The 20,401-nt window shown below is 46.5% G+C and overlaps 4 protein-coding genes across 6 annotated transcripts in view; 1 reads left to right on the forward strand and 3 right to left on the reverse strand.

Moving 5' to 3' along the window:
* The window catches only part of LOC142884904 (beta-1,3-galactosyltransferase 2-like), a 4,756-nt gene extending 225 nt beyond the window's left edge, over nt 1-4,531 (forward strand). Inside the window, exons 1-2 of the mRNA XM_076020886.1 lie at nt 1-590; nt 1,750-4,531. The exon at nt 1-590 is cut by the window's left edge and continues 225 nt beyond it. Of these exons, the coding sequence (XP_075877001.1) occupies nt 1,900-3,120 (1,221 nt within the window). The 5' untranslated portion in view covers nt 1-590; nt 1,750-1,899 and the 3' untranslated portion in view covers nt 3,121-4,531. The remainder of the gene's footprint in view (nt 591-1,749) is intronic.
* cdc73 (cell division cycle 73, Paf1/RNA polymerase II complex component, homolog (S. cerevisiae)) overlaps nt 1-9,839 on the reverse strand; it is an 18,273-nt gene extending 8,434 nt beyond the window's left edge. The window contains exons 1-10 of the mRNA XM_076020885.1: nt 9,500-9,839; nt 7,998-8,103; nt 7,813-7,882; nt 7,610-7,672; nt 7,321-7,373; nt 7,111-7,199; nt 6,796-7,009; nt 5,469-5,567; nt 5,129-5,207; nt 4,770-4,834 (exon numbers count right to left, since the gene is read on the reverse strand). Coding sequence (XP_075877000.1) covers nt 4,770-4,834; nt 5,129-5,207; nt 5,469-5,567; nt 6,796-7,009; nt 7,111-7,199; nt 7,321-7,373; nt 7,610-7,672; nt 7,813-7,882; nt 7,998-8,103; nt 9,500-9,630 — 969 coding nt within the window. The 5' untranslated portion in view covers nt 9,631-9,839. The remainder of the gene's footprint in view (nt 1-4,769; nt 4,835-5,128; nt 5,208-5,468; nt 5,568-6,795; nt 7,010-7,110; nt 7,200-7,320; nt 7,374-7,609; nt 7,673-7,812; nt 7,883-7,997; nt 8,104-9,499) is intronic.
* Nucleotides 9,840-10,065: 226 nt separating this feature from the next.
* On the reverse strand, nt 10,066-16,407 carry ro60 (Ro60, Y RNA binding protein). Of its 3 annotated transcripts, none has more exons than XM_076020881.1 (9): nt 16,262-16,407; nt 14,778-15,375; nt 13,113-13,333; nt 12,699-12,845; nt 12,460-12,597; nt 12,240-12,356; nt 11,817-11,933; nt 11,390-11,536; nt 10,066-11,143 (listed from the first exon to the last, which is right to left on the reverse strand). In XM_076020881.1, the coding sequence occupies exons 2-9, from the start codon at nt 15,355-15,357 to the stop codon at nt 10,991-10,993; spliced, it is 1,620 nt and encodes a 539-aa protein (XP_075876996.1). In that variant the 5' UTR covers nt 15,358-15,375; nt 16,262-16,407; the 3' UTR covers nt 10,066-10,990. The 3 variants fall into 3 exon arrangements, with proteins under 3 accessions (XP_075876996.1, XP_075876998.1, XP_075876997.1); XM_076020883.1 differs by lacking the exon at nt 16,262-16,407 and adding an exon at nt 13,437-13,519 and having other exon boundaries at nt 14,778-14,836; XM_076020882.1 differs by lacking the exons at nt 14,778-15,375; nt 16,262-16,407 and adding an exon at nt 13,437-14,757.
* Nucleotides 16,408-16,790: 383 nt separating this feature from the next.
* On the reverse strand, nt 16,791-19,163 carry LOC142884909 (regulator of G-protein signaling 21-like). The gene is made up of 5 exons (XM_076020892.1): nt 19,039-19,163; nt 18,873-18,938; nt 18,290-18,348; nt 17,906-18,072; nt 16,791-17,670 (listed from the first exon to the last, which is right to left on the reverse strand). Exons 1-5 carry the CDS (start codon nt 19,116-19,118, stop codon nt 17,383-17,385), a joined length of 660 nt encoding a protein of 219 aa, XP_075877007.1. The 5' UTR covers nt 19,119-19,163; the 3' UTR covers nt 16,791-17,382.
* Between the last annotated feature and the right edge of the window lie 1,238 nt (nt 19,164-20,401).

The following is a 20,401-nucleotide window of genomic DNA, read 5'->3' on the forward strand; positions in this document are numbered from 1 at the left end:
GGGGGGGGCAAATAAGGAGGAGGGAGAAGGGGGACACAGAGAGGAGGGAGACAGAGGAGGAGGAGGAGGAAGGAAGCCTGCATGAGAGCGTGTGAATCAGAGAGGAAGAGCCGGAGGAAAGGAAGACGAGCGCACGGAGGGGAGCGGCTCGACAACAGGAGAAATTCAAGCCACCGCCGCTTGGAACGGCTGCAGACCAGGCTGCGGCTCGCTGTGCTGAGGAATTTGTGCCATCTGCAGTAGCAGCGGCGGCAACAGCAGCAGCAGCAGCAGACCTCCATTAGCATGGAGCCTCTGGGGACAATGCAGCAAGTCAAACGGAGAGACTGCAACGGCGGAGCGCCGACACATGCGCTGCCCGTGCACGCACAGCAGTCTCGCAACGAACCTATGCGGCTGGTGGAATGAAGAACCCCGAGTGCGGCGCAGCGGACGGAACCCACTAGACGGCAGAATTATTATTATTTTTTTGCTGCGTTAACAGTGCGATTCCATCCAAAGCTGTGCGACAGTGCACAGTGGAGGACTGAAATTCATCAGAGCTGAGCAGGACGGCAGCTGGGAGTAAGACCAGAACCACATGAGAGAGGGTGAGTGAGCGCTACAGATTTGTACACGCTAAAGTGAAATAAATTGCGCGTCTCCCGTCTGCGAGGAAGCCGACGACATTTTCTGTTTCTATTTCTGTTGGTGAAACCAAGAGAAGAAGAAGAAGAAGAAAAGAAGCCTTTCCAGGGCTTCGCTCGGCTCTCACAAACCTCCTCTTTGTGTCATTGGGGTCTTTTGAGAGTAGTGTGTGATTCACACACTCCACTTTCGCAGGCTCAAAACAGCCCAGGCTGCTTGAAAAGCTGTCGTGTTTATAGGGTGGAAGATAGAGAGAGAGAGAGAGAGAGAGAGAGAGGGAGAGAGAGAGAGAGAGAGAGAGAGGGATACAGAGACAGAGAGAGAGAGAGAGAGATAGGGATACAGAGAGAGAGAGAGAGAGAGGGATACAGAGACAGAGAGAGGGAGAGAGAGAGATAGGGATACAGAGAGAGAGATAGAGAGAGATAGGGATACAGAGAGAGAGAGAGAGAGAGAAAGAGAGAGAGAGAGAGGGAGAGAGAGAGACAGAGAGAGGGAGGGAGAAAGCGGCATCATTGAATTAAATAAATGAAGGATTAGACTGAACACAGAGCGGAAACAAGAAGTAAGCAGATGTGTGAATCGGCTTCGGTGCCTTTTCAAGAGTCAGTCGGCCGCTGCAGACTTCAGAGCTGGAACACCAGACCTTCTCATGACCAACAGAGAGATCAGCTAACGCAAGTGGAAAGGCTGGTAAAAGAACTACAGCCACAAAGGTCATTTACTAGACGCTCAGTCAACAATGACTGAGGCGCAGTGTGCAAAACACCCATCAATGTTCTTGGGGGGTTTATGGGGGGTCCCCCATCCTTCTGATTGTTTCTCAATGTGGCAATTTAAATGTGCTTATAATGCAGGAGGCCTATAATAACCTCACAATATATAATGGATGCACGTCATGACAGCCTACATTACAAGACGGCTCTGCTATGCAAAAAATGAAAGTGTTTTTAATATTAGACAGGGTGATCTTAAAGACCTTTTTTTTCTAGGTTTTTGAAAAAATATGAGACCCCCTTAAATGTTGCTTTGCGGCTTTCAGGGGGCTAACAGGGGTCTCATTGGTTAAGCCCCCCCCGAACGGGACCGACTGTCAACCGTCTCCTCTGGTTTGTCCCTCAGGCTGAGCCGAGCGCTGCGTCATGATCCCGGCTGTCTCTGGCCGCCGGCTCCTCCCCCACCGCCGCCGCCGCCCGCAGGGACCCAAGCGTCGCCGCCCGGCCCGCGTTCTCGCTGTGGAAACAGCAGCGTGGAGGTGAAGTGGCCGCGACCATGCAGTGGAGACGCCGCCGCTGCTGCACGCACGCAGCCAAACTCTTTTCTCTGGCCTCGGCCGTAGCGGCGCTGTTCCTCCTGGCGCAGCAGGCGTGGCCGCCGTGGTGGAAGGGCAACCCTGTGGTGTACGGCGCCGGCACCGGCCAGACCGCCGCGTCCAGGTGGAACGCCAGCGGCCGCCACCCGGCGTGGAGGTTCGTCATCGTACCGCGGCCGAGCGCCGACGGCAACGCCAGCGCGAGCGAGGGAGCGAGCTTCCCGCCGGGCCGCTCCAGCTCCGAGGACGCCGTCCCGGCCGGTCCGGACGGCGGCCCCGGCACCGTCGCCCCGGGACCGTTCGCCTACATCATCGACGAGGCCGACAAGTGCGCGGCGGACACGCGGGCACCGTTCCTGGTGCTGTTGATCGCCACGGAGGCCCGGCAGGTGGAGGCCCGGAACGCCATCCGGCAGACGTGGGGGAACGAGAGCGCGGTCCCGGCGCTGCGGATCGTCCGCCTCTTCCTGCTGGGGAGGGGCCAGGGCGAGCTGGGCGCCCTCCAGCAGAGGGCGCTCTGGGCGGAGAGCCGGCGGCACGGCGACATCGTGCAGCAGGACTTTGTGGACTCGTACAAGAACCTCACCGTCAAGACGCTGATGGGGATGAACTGGGTGGCGGCCCACTGCCCCGGCGCCAGCTACGTGATGAAGACGGACAGCGACGTGTTCGTCAACACCGACTTCCTGGTTTCCAAGCTGCTCCGGCCCGAAGTGCAGCCCCGCAGGAACTACTTCACGGGGAACAACATGAGGGGCTTCGGGCCGAACCGGAACCAAAACAGCAAGTGGTACATGCCCCCGGAGCTGTACCCCGGCGACAAGTACCCCACCTTCTGCTCGGGCACCGGCTACGTCTTCTCCGGAGACTTGGCCGGGAAAATCTACCGTGTGTCCCAGCGTGTGCGCCGGCTGCACCTGGAGGACGTCTACGTGGGCGTGTGCCTGGCCCGGCTGGGCATCGAGCCCACCCCGCCCCCCAACGCCTTCCTCTTCAACCACTGGCGAGTGTCTTACTCCAGCTGCAAGTACAGCCACCTGATCACGTCGCACGGCTTCCACCCCAACGAGCTGCTCAAGTACTGGCACCACCTGCAGAACAACAAGCGCGACGCCTGCGCGGGCACGCTGAGGACCAAGGCCGGCAGGACGCACTCGCTCAACAGAAGGAAACCGGCCTAGCGCCGGAGAGCCGCGTCCCAATATATCTTTCAGAGAGTTCCTTCACCTCAGAGGATCGAGTCGTGCTTCGGGCTCCGCGCCCGCAGAGTTTCCTCTGGTGGAAATGGCAACGCTGAGGGGAAACTGCCGGCAGATGTTTGGGAGCCGCTGCACGCCCTGAGAGACTGCTTCACGGCGCTGCAGCTACAGACCACGTCACATCATCATCTGCGCATCCAACAGCTGTTGAACCGATTATGAGCACATGACACAATTCAACGAAGACGAGAATCAAAATGGGCATTGGTGCAGCACAAGTAATCTGAGCGCGAGAGCGGCGTCAGATTGGTTACAGTTCTATAACTGCAGACGGCTGCGGTCAAATCAAATAGTTTGCGGATGATACAATGCGTCTCGGGCGCCGTCTGCACAGCTCCCACGTCCACTGGGCGCCGCTCAAACAATCAGGCTGTGTGCAGTGAGCGATAGGATGACCTGATGTTAAGCTGTGAAGGCACACACACCAGGCTCACTCACTAGGCTCCTCATTGTAAATCACCACGCTGTCCACAAGCAGGGAAAATAAGAAGCTTCGATGTTGACAAATTCTGTTTGGTTTCCCTCTGATCCCGAGCCCCAGCAGTCTCAACCCAACTCATGATTCCAATTGACAATGTTTACAGTGACACTTTTAAGAGCTCTGTGGAAGACAGGACCAGGCCTGGGCTTCGGTGTAAACGTTGCACCGCTATACAAAGTGCTCTCAGTAGACTCTCGGTTTTGTACATAAGGAGACTTGATGTACACTTGTGTGTTAGCACAAACCTGTAAGCTGTGTAAGCTTAATTGTTAGTAATGATGTAATATCAGCCGTATGTGTTTTACTCATGATCTACTGCTTGGACAGGGTAAAGTGCCAAAAACACATTGCGTCCCACAACAGTTGATGAGGGCGGGGTTAAAGAGGAGGGTTTACATGTGAATTGTGGTAAAGCCGCACATTCATTACGACTGCAGGACCGGACAATTTCTCAGCTTCAAACACCCAAAATCAAAATATTTTTGGAAATCACATTTAGACATTTGGGGCATTGAAGTAGCACAATCTAAACGTGTAGGTGACAATTCTCTGAGAGGAGTTTGGTAATGGCGGAGAAGCACGTACAACAAGGAAATTCATTCTGGAACTGTTTGAGGAACACAAACACTCTCGTAGAAAGCTCGCCATGTTTCTGCAGTGCACTGACTATTTTACACATTTGTGTATATCATGCGTTTACCGACCGCTACATCCGATACCTTCATTCATCATCGTGAATGATCACAGTCGTTACTGGGCAACATAAAGCCAAAGACATTGTGAGCCTTAAATATTGTCCCGGAGGAAACGTGCACAATGTGTTTGAATAAACATTTAGAGAACTAAAACCTTTTTTATGTCTGGCTTTCAAGTTGGTTTCCAATGAACAATGAATGCATCATGTGGCAGGCTTGTGCTTTTTTTCTGTCCGCTAAACATTTAATAAGCCACAAAGGAGTTTCAGGAAGCAGCTGCTCTGACAGATAAAAATTAAAATAGGTTGTCCGGAATGAGCAGAGCGTTACTGAAAGGAGGGTTTTTTTTTCTTTTACGACAACACTAGAGGCCAACAGCAGAGTCTTGGTCTTACCGTCACTGACTTCAGGGTCATGCCATGGAAGGTGCCCATGGTATCGATCTTGAAACTGTCCGTTTCTAAGGAAGAAAAACAAAACAAAACACAACAACAAACAATGAAGTTGCAGGTTACTGGATGCTTGTTACGTGTAATACAATCAAAAACAAAATATACAGATTCCAAAACTATAGTGAAAGTTCAAAAATGATGACACTCCTCTATTAACCAACCTTCCCTTTAGTTCTCTTAACCTACAGCTCTTGTCTTGAGTTGAAAATACCCATCACTGGGCATGACGTTATAGCACAGTGACCTGCCTTCTGTGTCATGACTTTGTGTTTTCTGGTTCATCGTTCAGGTATTGCTCTCACCTTCTTTGCCTTTAAATCTCTCCTGATCATATCTGTTGTAGAGAACTTGGCCAGGCTGCTTGTTTCTGAGGGACACCTCCTGGGAACACAACAAGACACACAAACCATTCAAGACGCACTGTGCAGCAGGGGCTATCCATATTTATTTATTTCAACCCTTCACAGCCCAGTCACCATCCCCACCCAACAAGTTAACGTTTCCATCTACTTTGCCAACTTCACAGAAAGACTATTTTTTAGCGGTTTAGCTGTGTATTCCACACAGTTTCACCAAAGGAGCCATTTAGCTTTTGAGTAAAAATAAACTCTTCCACTCATCAGTATCAGTAGAGTTTCTCACAGGTTGAGTGGTATTCTGTGCTGGTCTCTGCTCTGGTGCCCGTCCTTCCTCTCTGGCCTTCACCGACTGGAGGATAGCAAAGATGTTCTTGTAAAAGTTCTGCAGAAGAAGCAAGAAAGCAGAGTTATTGCACCAATTAACCCTTTAAGCGCCAGAATGTTTTTCAAGAAAATACTCAATTTTGATATCAAGATTTCAAATGGCTGTGACTTCAAATTTGGTAGAGATAAAGCCATACTGTAATTGAGATAAATCTTCAGTGTGACCCAAACTATTTTTTTTGGTTGTTTGTTTGTCTTTGTATTATGTCAGATGTCAGGGGTCTGTATGTCAGATCCCTGTCTCCACAATACCCCACAGGCTCACCAAAATGTTTGATCCACTTTTGATAATTTTCCACATATCTCAAACAGACCCAGCCATCATCACAGGGTGACCACGAACATCCCTGCTGCCTCCACCAGCACTGGCTGGACGTTTCCTCCCACAGCTTCTACCACGTTGATCACTATAACTATAACTCACTGCGCCCTCCGTCACCATTAGCGGTGTTTTGAGCACTCCTGCTTCCCCCACCACGTCCCCTCATCCTCATTCTCCCATTACTCCCACTAGACCCCGGCCACGCTGAGGCCAAGCATGTGCTGCTTGGTGACTGTCGTGGCGCATGGACTCGCTGCCGCTGCGACTCGCTCTCACGGGACGACTGAACGTCATCATCAGAGTGCGAATATTCCTCTTCGTTATCTGAGTCAGACATTACTTGACAAAGTACTTCGTCAACGAACAAACCTCTCGGCGATGTATTCTCTGTAAAATTTGCTGTCTTTCTCTCCGCTCCCACTACAGCCACTTCCTCGTCTCCTCGACTGAGGCGTTCTCCCTCTTTATACTCCGAAATCTGAATATAAACCCCCACAAATGCTGCTCAGATTGAAGCCACAGGTGTCTGCCATCTGCTGGTGTAAAGTGTAAACTACTTTTAGTATCACATTTGCCGCTATGGCCTGCTTAATTCAGCAATGACGCTTGTCGCAATTTTGCGACCATGGTGCCTAAAGGGTTAAAAAGTGCACAACAGGTCAAAACTAAAAACTGCTTTCAGGCGACTATACAGAGATACTTGTCAATGCTGCCCTCTTGTGGTCCACACTGACTTGACACCTCAGACCTTACGCTTGCAAAACACAGTTCCGCAAACATGTTTCGTTTGACAATATGCAACGGAATTGTCACAAGTTAAACGTCACAGGTGTATGAAAAGCGGGAGCTGGAAGACCGGTCTGTGTCAATGCCACTGGCTGCCATCAGCGGAAAGCCGACAAACCTTTCCAGAGCTCTGCAGAATAGTCGTCCTGGTCCTCCAAACCCTCTCCCTGCTGACGATGTCTCTAGTGACGTCCACCTCTGCGTCCACAAAGCTTCTCTGTTTCAGGGTTATGTCGTCATCCAGGTCCGTTTTGATGGTGGAACGTTTCTTAGCCATGATCTTGGCTTTGATGGCAGCAATTTTCTCCACTGACATGGCCTCTGACAGGGATCTGACCAAAACCAGAAGAAGTTTTGGATGAGTTGAAACCTCTGCCAAAGAGTGTGCGGGTTATTGTCAAACAACACATTCAGAGTATAAAAGCATTTATACCTAATCTGGTCAGTCTGCACGATGCCCTCTTTGTGGCCTTCCAAACGAGCGGCCAGGCGCTCTTTATCCAGACGCACGCGTTCTTCATCCTTAAAATGATGGCAGTGTGGGAATTGTAATTGTAATAAAGAGGAGCGACTCCTGTGTTTGAAGGAAATAAGCTCTGCAGCTGCAAACACACAACGAGACAAACTGCTGCAGACAACTTACCTCAATTCTTGGTTTTTTGGCTTCAGAAGACACTTCATCAGCTGCTCGTTTGACTGACGGGAGAAAACAGTTGGATTAGTCCAGTGAAAAGCCAGATACTATACCACGACTAGGATATGGTGGAAGACGGTGCAAGTCAATTTTAAATGAAATAAATAGAGGTCGTGAAGTTTTTTCTGCCAGTCAGTGTTTTTCTGTTGTACAGCCAAAATACTTACAGAGTTCATACAGAAGTTGCATGAAAGACAATCAGCTGACAAGTTCTAAATGAAAAGGGCTGTGGACTCACCTTGTGTTGGCCGCTGCAAACCTATTTCTATAGGCGCACTTCTGTCGATGCTTGTTGACGTGGCTGTGAAAAGAGGAAATCACACGTTAAAAAAGAGAAGGAAGACAAACAGTTGAACATACAGAGCACAAAACGACTCCAGCTAGTTGTTCACTTTCTGAATATTCAAATCAGAAATCAGATCCCTGTCATATGATACTTACTACTGTCGCCATTGAGATAGGCCAGTAAACCTTTTCGATCGGGGCGTCTGACAACAGGAATGTTCTCCGTCTGCAAAGAACACACAATCAAATCAATCAAAACGACTCTGAGGGGAGAGGCTGACATCAAACCCTATTCATGAAGCCTTGTCACATGGCAGGATAGAGCGATTAAAGTAACTTACCGCAGCTCTTCGTACATACGATGGATGCGGGAGGTGTACATTGTTGAGCAGGAACAGGATTGAGTCCAAAGTGTAGTACTCTTTCGGCTGGCCCTCCTTCCCAGTTCTGAGGTGGAAAACAACAAGCAAAGGAGAAGCTTTTCTCTCAACATAACTGCAGAGAGGAACTCGAACAGGTCCTTCCGAGGCAGCAGAACCTTCTTCAGCCACACGCGCACAAGGTCACCTGTACTGAGTCCACGTGTGTTTAACCCCTGAAGTACAGTTTTTCTGTTTGGTTGAAGGAAAGGAAAGCACAACAAGCAGGGTAGAGCAACGTGCCAACAACCTAAATCCATGGTAGCGGTCCCTCTTTGCAGCCTTCCAACAATAATGATGGCAATGACAAAACAAAAACATTGCATTATGACATCAGGACAGAGGAGGTGACAATGCTCCCACACAGATGGGACAATGTGCGTGCAGGTCAACAGTTGTCAGAATAGGACTTACATGTACGTCAGCAGTCTAGAATACTGGACTGTTGTGTGTGTGTGTGTGTGTGTGTGTGTGCGCGCGTATGCAGAGCCACCTACAATTGTAACATCCCAGTGCTGTTGTTTTTTTTTTTTGTTTTTTTGAATCTAAATCGCAGGATAGAAGACCGTGATCTCATGGAACACAATGATGCTGGCAATGGCAGGATGCTTATTGTTTAGTTTTGTGCGAGTTCGTTACTCAAGCACAAATACCTTATTATACCTCAAGTAAATTACAGATTAAATGAACAATAAATAATTTCAAACCAATTCTATTTCCTGCCATGGATGTAAAATTCACTAATAGTCAACGACAAGATGGTTGTGAGCAAATACATTAGAGAATTATCCCACCGCCACGATCTTTACGACGGTTTATAGCACACGTTTATTTGAATACTGCAATGTGCAGACGCTGCTTTAAGTTGTAACATAAAATTACTTTGCGTAGTTTTACAATTTGCCATTGAGCGTTTAGCATAAGTTACTGACGACACACGGTACAGAAAGCAAAGGGGCTTTCAACAGTTACGAATGGCGATAATTTACCAGTCGCCGTGCGTCTGTATCCAAATTTATGATAATAAAGTTAGACACTTTAAATGGCATCAACCTATAAATTAAAGGAAAATGAGTCTTTCCCACTTTTAATCTGACTTAACGAACACAACGTGATTAGCTGTGTTGCTAATTCGTTAGCATAACACAAGTTGAACTATTGCTGCATATATTATGGACACCCAAAAAGATTAAAGTTAATGTCCCATACGTTGTCAACGAGTCTCAACAATATGGGCAAACTACTTAAGCATCTCGAAAAGCGCCTGCCTCCCAAAAACATTTTGAGCTTTCGCCGCAGTGGCAGTCACAGAAGTTAAGCTAGCATCTTAGCATGTCGCAGCTAGCAGCACAAGGCACCGATGAGCCGCAGCTACGGGCCTCTACAACACGGGCGATTAGTGTATGTTCGCAGCGCTGACATACCCCCAGATTATGTAGTTGGTCTTGACATTCTTCGGCCAGGAGAACTCGCCAAATATCACCTCATCTCCTTTGGCGACGATTTCTTTTTTCTGGATGTTGTACTGACGGAGAACGCTCAATACATCCGCCATCTTCTCTCGTCGTTATGCTAGCGTGTTTGTGAGGGTCGCCCCTGTGGTCGTTAATGCAATGCGGCCTCGGAGGTTGCCTGATCCGAGCTAAACTTTCCAACGGCGGACAGTTCTCTAGGCCTTGATCTTCTTCTTCTTCTTCTTCTTCTTATCTTCTTTAGATTTCCGGCATGCCAGTCGCGGTACATACGTATTGCTGCCCTCCTCAGTCCATCAACAAAACTCCTTTAAATTACTCTAATGGCACACTGCCGCCATCTACTGACCATTTATGGCAGTTCAGCTTTCGGACCCTCGTGTAACCCCCGATCTCAAGTGCCATAGTTTTGTCTGTTCTCTCTGCTATTCTCTTTAGCTGAAAAGGTAAGTGTTGACAGGGAAATTAATAGACAGTAGAAAGTAAGTGTCAAAAAACAAAAACTCCAGAGACGCGAATCACACATTCTTTAGAGCAGCAAAGTGTTTATTAAGGGTTTCCATTGCCACTACAGTCAGGTACATGCACGTTAAAGAAAGAGGACAAAGAAAGTGTGGTTTAAAAGAAACCACCCTTAATGGTAAAGCACTTGCTAACTACCATGTCTTATTTTATTTTCGCAAAACTTTTCAGCTGCAAACGTAGCTCATCGTATATTACAACATCATTATCATACATGTGTTTTGATATTTCCTTCATGAAAACTACAGTATCTGCATGATACTGGAAATCACAGTATACATAAAAAAAAAAATACATGATGGTCAGTTCTGGCTCTGTTTTGTATTTCATCAGAGAGTAAAAACTGAATAATTAAAAAAAGTGACTAATTTTAAATACTTGTGATGTACAGGAGAACAATGCATGGGTTGTCTGGAATGTCACACCTATGTAAGTCATGTCTTCTTTGTTTAAAAGGAATATAAAGCAGCATTTCTCTTTTTTAACTTTACAATTACAGTGTCTAAAAAATACATTCAATTCCCTTAAAATTCTGGGAAAACAAGTAGTGTTTGCATAACTAAAATGTGTGCTAATGGATTCAGTCTTGGTAGACTGGTTTTAAATTGCTGTGACTGGTTCAACCTACAGTGGAGTTCAGCCTGTGATGCATAGAATTCAAAATAAAATACAAGAACAAGAACCTCTATTCATCCAACTTGCAGTAAACTAGTTTTAAATCCCAACATTGGCATTGTTTTTTATTTATAAACAAAATACTTAGTCTACGCCCCTCACAATTAAAAGCACCAAGGGTTATTCCTCTTGTACAAAAGGAAACATAAGTAGGAACGATAAGGGAGTCTTTAAAAACAGAACTTGCTCAGGGAGAAACTCATTTTAACACAACATCTAAGTGTAACTACGCCGTTTGACGGTGCATCAGATCAAGTCCAGGGCAAGGCTGCGGACCACGCTGAAGGCTCCAAGGTCGAAGCCGCAGATGTTCACCAAACCCCTGTCGTCTGTATCAGCTACAGCGTTTCCAGTGGAGGTCAGATTGCACATCACCAGCTTGGAAGCAACTCCGAATTTCTGGGGACAAAATGAAGATTAGAAAACAACAAAAAAAGAAACAAAGAAGGTGTTGATGAGAGTAGTTGCTGTGTCTCCATGAAAGATTGAGCAAACTTCACGCACAGGTTGGAACAATGCTTTGAAGCACCTGCGGATGGGAGTTACAACTCTAGAAATAAATGTTGATTGACTGATTTAATAACCAATAATTTTATCACCACAGGCAAGAGCTGAATTACATCAGTGCGGAATGACTCATTGTACCCGTCTGTGCTTCTTCAGAGACTCCACCGGACTCGCGGCAAACATCCACAGCGGGTTGTTGGTCAGAACGATGAATACGTCTACAGCTTTTCCGCTCTCTGAGGCCCATGTGACTGGGAGGGTGCAGTCTGTGCATCCGCCTGGCAGCTGGGACACACAACCAAGATCAGTGAGCACTCACATTTTCCTCCTGTGACAGTCCGAACAAAGCCACAACTGCGGCCAGAAGCAGCTGTGCTGCTTTCATATCAGAGCAATGCAAACGGAATGTTCCAGCAAACAGGTTCAGGCAGTTTTTAACATCAGTTTGTTGAATACAATTCTGATCAATTCTGGTGTGAAGTCCTCAACATTTGTCAGCCACCGCTTGTTTGACAAAAAATGACATTCAATTGTTAACTGTGGGGGGAAGACAATGGTGCTTTACCTTAACTAGTTCTGCTGTCGCTTGTGCCAGAGTCATGTCAGCAGAGATGGAGCAGGGGACCAAAGCTCCTTCAGAGAAGGCCAGGACCTGTGTGTCCACCTCTGTCTGTGCAAAAATCTGTGAAAAAACACAAAACAAAACACATAAAAAAACACAACATCCCTTGTTACTGAAATATGAAGTTGAGTAAGTTATTAAATTAGACCCTCCAGCAAAATAATTAGATTTCTCTTAGGTGCATAAACATACTAAATGTCTCAACCACACATGTTGCAACCTTGGCAAGTCTCTAGATAACGCAATGAGCTGAGCCTGAATGTGCGACTCTGTGCTACTGCCCCCTGCGGGCTGACAGAGAATTGCACTGCGGGAGGATTTGACGGTCTGTATAAACACTGTCTCGCTGAGCGTGTCTCAACGTACCATGGAGATGGCTGCAGCAGCGACCGCCGTGCTGACCGACGTTCCTGGGACGATGCTGCTCAGCGACGTGCTCACGTCTACCGCCAGCAGGAAGCGTTTGCCCACAGGCTCGACGTTCTGAGAACACAGTGGCAGCAGTAGGACAGTTGATCCGTTTGCTATTCCAGCAGGCCGGAAACCGACAGAGCGGCATTGACAACAGAGGAATGAAGGAGAGTACCATGAAACTTTTGTAAAAGGCAGAGTCTGTTGCTTTGAGGATTTCGCTGTCCGGTTCCCATTTGGTTTTGCCCTGGTAGCCTTGGCCCCTTTTGTAGTTTTCAGAGGATAAAAGAAGGCTGAAAGGGTGGATCTTTGCCTAGTGGGGTTGGAAACAGACAGTGTTTGTTTCAGTACGTTTAAATAAATTAAATTGTTTTGTTTTTTTTAATACTTATTCCACAGGCTTTTACGTTTTACCTTCTTCAGAGTGGCTTCACACTGGATTCTGCCACACACTGCTTGCGTTTCCGAGCTTCCTGGCTCCAGGACTTTGCTTGACGTCATCTTACCCAAGATCTTCAACGCTGCCTGGAGAGGCATTTCCTTCAACAATGCTCTCCAGACCTACCGAGACAGCCAAGCGTCCGTCAGGTTCACTGGAGAACATTATGTTATTAACCTACTGTTGTTCACTTGGGTATTAGTCTAAGGTGTGTGTCTTTTGCTTTGTCACAATGCAGCACTGGACGCGTGGATTTCTCTTCTATATCGACACCCTCATTGTCAATGACAAGCAACATTATTGGTGTTTGACATTGTTTGGATGAGCCCTGCTTGGGCTGAAACAATGTTTTCCCTTCCCTAAACGCCCTGATTCACTAAAGCGCTCACCTGCTTGGACTTGAGGTGGTCTGTCAGCAGCTGTTCCCGCTCCAACTGGTGCTCCTCTATCAAATTAATGACCTCCGTCTCGTCGCAGCTGTGCTTGACCTTCTCCACCACCTCCAGATAGGAGAGCACTTTGACGACCTCTTCAGAGTTCTCTTTGTCCGAGTAAGCAGCCTGGACGTCTTTCCAACCCCTTGTCATGTATTTGCAGACCAGGGCGATGGCTGAAGACACAAAGGATTCGGCCGAGATTACGGGACGGTTTGGACACTGACGAGAAGCTGGTGCGTGATTGTAACACCTTGCATCGGGGTCTGACGGACTGACCTGAATTCATCAGGGTTACATGGAGGCCAGGAGCTTGATGTTGTTGTGTGTGTGTTTGTTTCTCTTGCCTCAGTTTTGTTGTCCTATTCAACACAATGACTTTTAACCCTGGGATGCAGTGGGATCACTGAGATTTCACACCTGAACTCTCACACACACACATATTGTAAATATCCCTGAGAAAGTGCCGGTAGCCTTGAGCAGGGTTTCACTGCAGGACCAAAAGGGAAAGCTATTGCTGGCGGATGTGAAGAAAATAGATCATCCCGCTCTGAATGTGACGTCTTTCAAACGCTGCCAGGGGATATCTTTTCTCCGTAAGATGCACTTACAAATGAAAACAAACTAAATAGTTTAAATGAGTCACAAAATGTGTCTTAAGCCCTATTGGCACGGGATTAGTATTACCTGCAGACCTCTGCTAATCTATAAATTACCCCCCAACGTCTGTGTTTCTTTCGGTGCATTCGCACGGGATAAGTGAAGTCTGTATTTTACTCTATTTTACTGACTTTAAGACCCAGATATGATGTCAGTGCGAATCACATCCGTTTTTGTCACACGTGCAAAGCAAAGCTCATTGGCGGCTCCGACAGTGGTACAGGAGTCCGTGTTTGGTCACATTATATGTTTGTAGTCATGGCAACTGTGAATAAAATGTCAAAGCAGTAACGTGACTTCTGAACACTGTGCAGTTGTTGTCGGAATAATCTTCAGAAATTTCGCTCTTTTGATTGAACGGGGCTTGCTCTTTTTTCAGATGGGTTTCCAGTACCGATGCCAGACTGTATATGCGCCTAAAACGCTGTCAAAACTGCCACTAATAATTTCCCCCCACAGCCTCCATTTCTCAAGTGGAAAAGGCACACAATAGAAACCAAAAATACACCACAGTCACTGAGTTGCAGATTCGCACGGGACTAGTTTTACCACAGGACGTCTGTGTTTGGCGAAATATGGTGGGTAATTTGTGGTGGAATTTTTACTTGACAATTGACAGACATGGCGCATTCGCACGGGATCACAGACGTCCTCTGTGATTATTACAAATTACCAGAGGTCCCCAGGTAATACTAATCCTGTGCAAATAGGGCATTAGATTGAAAAAAAAAAAAAGAAAGAAACTCACACACATTAGTTTTTAAATTAAACTCTTTTTGTAGTTTTGTAGAATGAAACAAAATAAGCAGAGATGGAGGCTGAATGAATAGGAATTTAGCCTTTTGCCCACTGAACAGCTAAATAATAATCATAATAGATTTTATTTGTAACGCACTTTACACTTGTGGTCAAATCTCAAAGTGCACAAAGTGAACAGCTGCTCATTATGTGGAGACGCACCTTCATTGCTGGGTTTGGTATGACAGAGCTTGAGCAGATCCTGGTGCGACCATCCCTCTCTCTGTTTACATTTGGTCACAGCTGCGGCAAGGATCATGGCGTCCTGCTCATTGTACCAGTCTGACACCGCCTTCCTGAGGGCGCGGCCCCAAATCCCGCACTTCATCTCCTCTTTCAATTCCTTCTTGGTCTGGATGAAGAGAAACAGGTGGGCGGGCTCCCGACACACCTCCTTCAAGACTTTGAATGCAGCCTGTCTGGTCTTGAGCTCCGAGTGCTGGGAACACACAGCCAGGGCAAAGAAAAGAGAGCCCGGTCTGACCGCTCGTCCGTCTTGGCTGAACCTTTTTATCTCGTCCACCACCTCCGCCCCGCGGCCTTCCTGCAGCATGGTGAGCAGAGCCCCAGCATTCTCCAGGCCGCAGCGAGCCTCCTCCCTCGCAGTGTACGTATCCGCCTCCGAGCCGTAGCAGAGGAAGCGGCATAGCCTGACCTTGTCATTGACCTCCCATGGACCACCTGTTGAGTTGTGGGTGTGGCTGCCTGCCGAGGGTATTGAACTTCTCTCAGATGGCTCCATTGTCAGACAAGGGATAGCCTGAAACACACACAACACAATTGGAGAGGAATGCTGACATTCAAGGGAACCCTTTCATATTATTCCTTTCTTCCTTTATTTATCACCCAAAGCATCTCTGGAATAAATGTCTACAGCCACACATTTAGCCCTATTCTTACAGCCTCCCGTAAAAAAACAAAGCAAGCAAACAATTCTGGGATTCGTTCCCTGCTATGACTGGGGCATACACTTATATTAAACTTTCCACAGAGGACAAACTCTACAGGTTAAAATGTATATAAGTCTAGTGATGGCACGCGGGGCTACATTGCAGGTAGAAGGACGAGCGTTAGTTTCAATGAAACCCAGACAGCGTCAAACTCCACATACAGCATCTTTAGGGCGCACCGACAGAAATAACTTGAAGCTCATGACTTGACACGATTCAAGGGAAACAGGCGGGGAGCCACAGTGAGCTGCGAAAGTTTCCCCAACCAGCAACCAAAGTGCACTTTCCTTTTCAGCTCTGCCCAAACCAGCAAAGTAGCCGTGAATGATGGAGAGAGAACTGGCCGGCTGGTTTAAGCCCTGATTTAGTTCAGCTCAAGATGGTCGCGTAACAACCACAACACTGTCCTGATCCCGAACCACAACTGTATGACAGTGTTGCTCCACTCCGACAGAAGGCATCTTTGCAGCCCCTGGCCCGAGCTGTTCCTGCGGAGAGGCTGATGATAACTCGCTCGGTGTCCTGTTCTGATGGAGCGGACGAATCAAGCAGCTTGGCTCGGCTTGTCTGGGTGCGGAGCACCAGACCTCGCTGGCCCGCAACTTCACCGAGTTGCCTGAAGTACCACCGCGAATGCTATTTTAAAACGGGACTGACCTCAGGAGTTTTCGTAACATTAACGACACGCTGACTTACCGCTTCACCGCGGAATGCTCAATTGTTGGTATTTTTTTTTGAGAGATGGAGCTTAATGGGAAAAGGCCTCCTCTAATCGTCACCAGCACTCTTTCTTCTTCGCGTGCCAGGCGGTAGCAGGCAAACCAGCTCTGATGCGCGCACCGCCACCTAGTGCACACAGCCTGTATGGCGGGAACAACGCTCCCAATTGCATATTCTGCATTTTAATAGTCTTACGACTTGACTTGCCCCAGCGCCAGCCATTTTAAGATTTGCTTTTTGTAGATTATCCGGACATTTTCCTTGATTTTCTGTGGTTCAGATCTGCTCGATGGAAATAAAGTCCTCAAGTCTTAAGCTGAAAAAAGGAGCTGAACGCGCGCGTGAAAATACATGAAAATACCATTCATCAAGGTCACAAAAACTACAATAAGTTGGTTAAATAATTGAAAGAAATAATTAAGAAATAACTACAGATAAGTGTGTAAAGATCACAATAAATAAACACAAAGTCCCAAGTGTATTAACAAATTAAGATTTATACTGTAGTGAGAAGTGGGGTGACCGTACTTTTGCGTGTCTAGTTGAAGGCTATGATATCATCAACAATATTTATTGTTCAAAAATCCCTGAAATGCAATTGCACATAAACCTTACAAAAAGTTTCCGCAGATCCACTGGACTCATTATTTGCTGTTATTCGTTGTTTCACCACTAGATGGCAGAATAATTTTAAAGAATGTCTTCTGCCAAGACAGAAGACATTTTTGCAATGTGATAAGACAAAGAGCTCTGATTTTTTTTTTTTGTGAAACTGCAATTAACATAAAGCAAAGACTGCAACGATGAACTTCTTTAAAAAATTTTGTTTGTCAGGCAACGCACAAAGCACTCAAATTCTTAACCAATCATTCAGTTTTCACTTATTTCTCATTTCACATTGGAGCCGCGGACTGTCTCTGCTGAATGTACCGGACTTCAGTTGACTGACCAAGTTTCTCCATACTCAAGTAGTTTTTCCACAAACAGCATCACAGCATTCCGGCTGATTGCACGTCTTGTAGTGCACAGTGAAAGGCGGGAAAGTGCAGTCATAGTGTCTGTCAGCAGCTCTTGGACGTGTGCGACAGTTCATGCTGTCACCATGCGTGCAGTCGCTCCCTGTTCAAAGCCGAGGCTGAGCTCAGAGGGATAAGTTTATGATTATACTGTATTATGTCTCCGGCACTCTTCGTCTTGAAGACCTTTTCTTTTCCACCTGAGCCGGTATGGAACAGGCCCTGGTAATACTCAGACTGCAAGAAGCGCGGAAAAGAGCCATTTTCCATCAGACTGAAGATCTTCCTCTGAGCCGTGACGAAACACAATGCACTCGGTCGCTGGAGACTCTGGCTGATGATGTGGCTCGTGTTGAAATCCAAGTTCACCTGCAGAAACATGTGAAGCAAGACTCAGTGATGAAACCTGGACCTGTACTCCCCGGATATTTATTAAATGTGCAGCAAATTGAGCAGCCTGCAGCATTATTGCAGCGGGAGATGTTAATTGAAATCTTCGTCAATGTTCTAGTTTTGTCCTTTTTGTCGTCCAGACTTTTCTTTTTGATGAGTTTGGATCATAGGTTATTTGGCTGCCTATGAATCTTCCCATCTTGCATTGTACCTGTTTGGGGGCATCCTTCCTGACAAACTCTTCATAAATATTCTTTGCCCTCCTCTGTAGCTCCTCGGGCTCCTCAAAGTTTTTGAAGTCCTGACAGGCGAGCCAGAAGTCCAGGTTTTCCTCGCAAAACTCCGTCTTCAGAAATTCACGAAATACGATTTGTCCCCCTTTGTTGGGAATAAAGAAAACTCAATCATCTACGTGACATTGGGAAACTGTATTGGCTTTGTGTTGCTTGAGAGACAGAGTGAGAGTGAGAGAGAGAGAGGGAGAGAGACAGAGAGAGAGAGAGAGAGAGAGAGAGAGAGAGAGAGAGAGAAAGAGAGAGAGGGAGACAGAGACAGAGACAGAGACAGAGAGAGACAGAGAGAGAGAGAGAATTACATTTCTGGGAAAGCAGGCTCTCCAGAGATTCCTGAACTCGTGGGTGATTTGTTTCTTGTCTGCAAACGGGGGAAGAAAACAGAGTTTTTGTGAAAAAATTAAAAACAACAACAACTATGAACAGTACAAACAACACATAGAATAATAATAAAATCTTGTGCAGTCACTATCAGATCTGAGCAATAACTGTCTTTTCAAGTGCAATATAACAACTGTCTCCCATGCGCAATACAATGAGATCCAACAGTAATGCAGTGTGCAATTAGGGTCCTTTGATCATATCCATATGATTAAGTGAAAGCCATTATGCAAATGTGCAAATTCTTCTCATTTCTCCTTATGTGCTCTGTGTACACCTTTTTAAAGCTCTGAGTGCAGGAGGAAGAGGGTACAGAAAAAGGATGCATAGAGTTCGTTTTATTTTTATTCTCAGTATTCCCTTTTTTGTTCGATTACTATTCTGTACTTTGTGAGATTTGTTTAATCCACCAAAAGAAGTGTCAAAGACAATAAAATCATTTCTGAAAACAAAACAACAAAATGCAACAAGAAAGTGAAAGTCAAAAAAAAGAGAGATGAAAACCTGCTGATTTTCCTCCCGGATGGACCATGGATGAAGGCATATATTCTGGACATCCACGCTTTGTGTCTGTGTCATAAAGGCGCAGGATTATTCAGTCTGTCTCAATTGCAAAACAGAAAACAACTTCAGAAATAAAACTGCTTCTACATGAGTCATTGTTACTTACAGTCTCTTCTTTTCCTGAAGGTCTCGGGCCGCTTCAGAAGGTCCGCACTGCCTCCACTGGGAGTTGCAACCCGACAGCATCGCAGCCCGATTTCTCCTCAGTCCCCAAGAGAAACTTCCTGAGGTTTCCCTCAGATCTCAACACAACATGTGCTTGCTAGAGCACAAGTGCCTCCTTCCTCCTAATAAGGGTCTCAACCATGAGAGGAATCAGATGGTGATGTAAGGACGTTGTCGCATTTTCTTCCTGGGCTGCGGCCCCCTCCCCTTCCTGCCTGCTATCTTTAACCTCTATTGACAAAACATTTGTTGTTGTGCAATTTAGACGGAGCCGCAAGGATCATCAGAAGAAGTGCGTCAAACCCTTGGTGCGCTCTCAGGATCTATCTTAGGACAGTTAAATGCATTAAAGTGGGTGGTTTCAGTCAAAGGGTTTGTGCGTCACTCATTCATTCAATCAGTCGCCGATATTCTTGGCTCGCAGGGGGGCCCCACGGTCACCGGCAGCTGTTTGCTTGCTTGTTTTTACAAGGCTGTTATTTCTGTATTTGTCCGGGATCATCTTCCCTCCAGTATCGGTGCTGTTCCTTCCTTTTATTGGTCAGGTTTTCAGTTTAGCCCCCCCAAAAATAGTCATGATATAAATCAAAACAAACGAGCAGGAGAGTTTTTATCACTACTGCTGGAAATTGATGCTAAAAAAACTATTGTCTAAAAGTGAGACTCCAATAAAAGAAAAAGAAGGGGTTGAATAAATATAAAGAGACCGTTCTGTTTCACAAACAAAAAACAAACAAACACAATGGAGCAATATTCAACAAATAATGTTATTTCAAACTATTTAAGGCTTCATTGTAAGTAAAACGGGGGCATCTTTGGTCAAAATCAGAGCATCCGAGCAAATCAAAATCAAATCATAAATCTGGACCGGATGGAGTTTGAGAAAATCTTATTTGCCAGTGAAAACATTTTGCATAACAAAAAACCTTATGTAACACCAATCCGCTGGCAGAGCTGAATGGAAAGTCAGGAGGCTAACAAGGTTATTTCATAGCATGTGGATCAATGACGGTAACTGTGACCCACGGCAGCAAAAAGGCTAGAGGGCGAAATCGCATTCTCTCCCTCTCACAGCCACTGGGGAGCTGAAAATGATCTGATCACGAGTTCATAAAAAAAGAAGAAATGTTTTGTAATGATGACGACGGCTGAGAATCTAAAAGCAACCCCTCCTCCCACCACCACCACCACTCAAAGGGCAAAGTGAGTGTGTGTGTCTGTAGGTGTTTGCGTGCATGCGTGTTTGACAGACACCATACAAAGCAAACTGGTTTGAACAAGAAGTCATTTTTTTTTGTTAGGAG

The sequence above is a fragment of the Nelusetta ayraudi genome, unplaced genomic scaffold (assembly GCF_046127955.1).
Source record: "Nelusetta ayraudi isolate G7.1 ecotype Tasmania unplaced genomic scaffold, CSIRO-AGI_Nayr_v1 ptg000011l, whole genome shotgun sequence".
In the NCBI taxonomy this organism is placed as follows: Eukaryota; Metazoa; Chordata; class Actinopteri; order Tetraodontiformes; family Monacanthidae; genus Nelusetta; species Nelusetta ayraudi.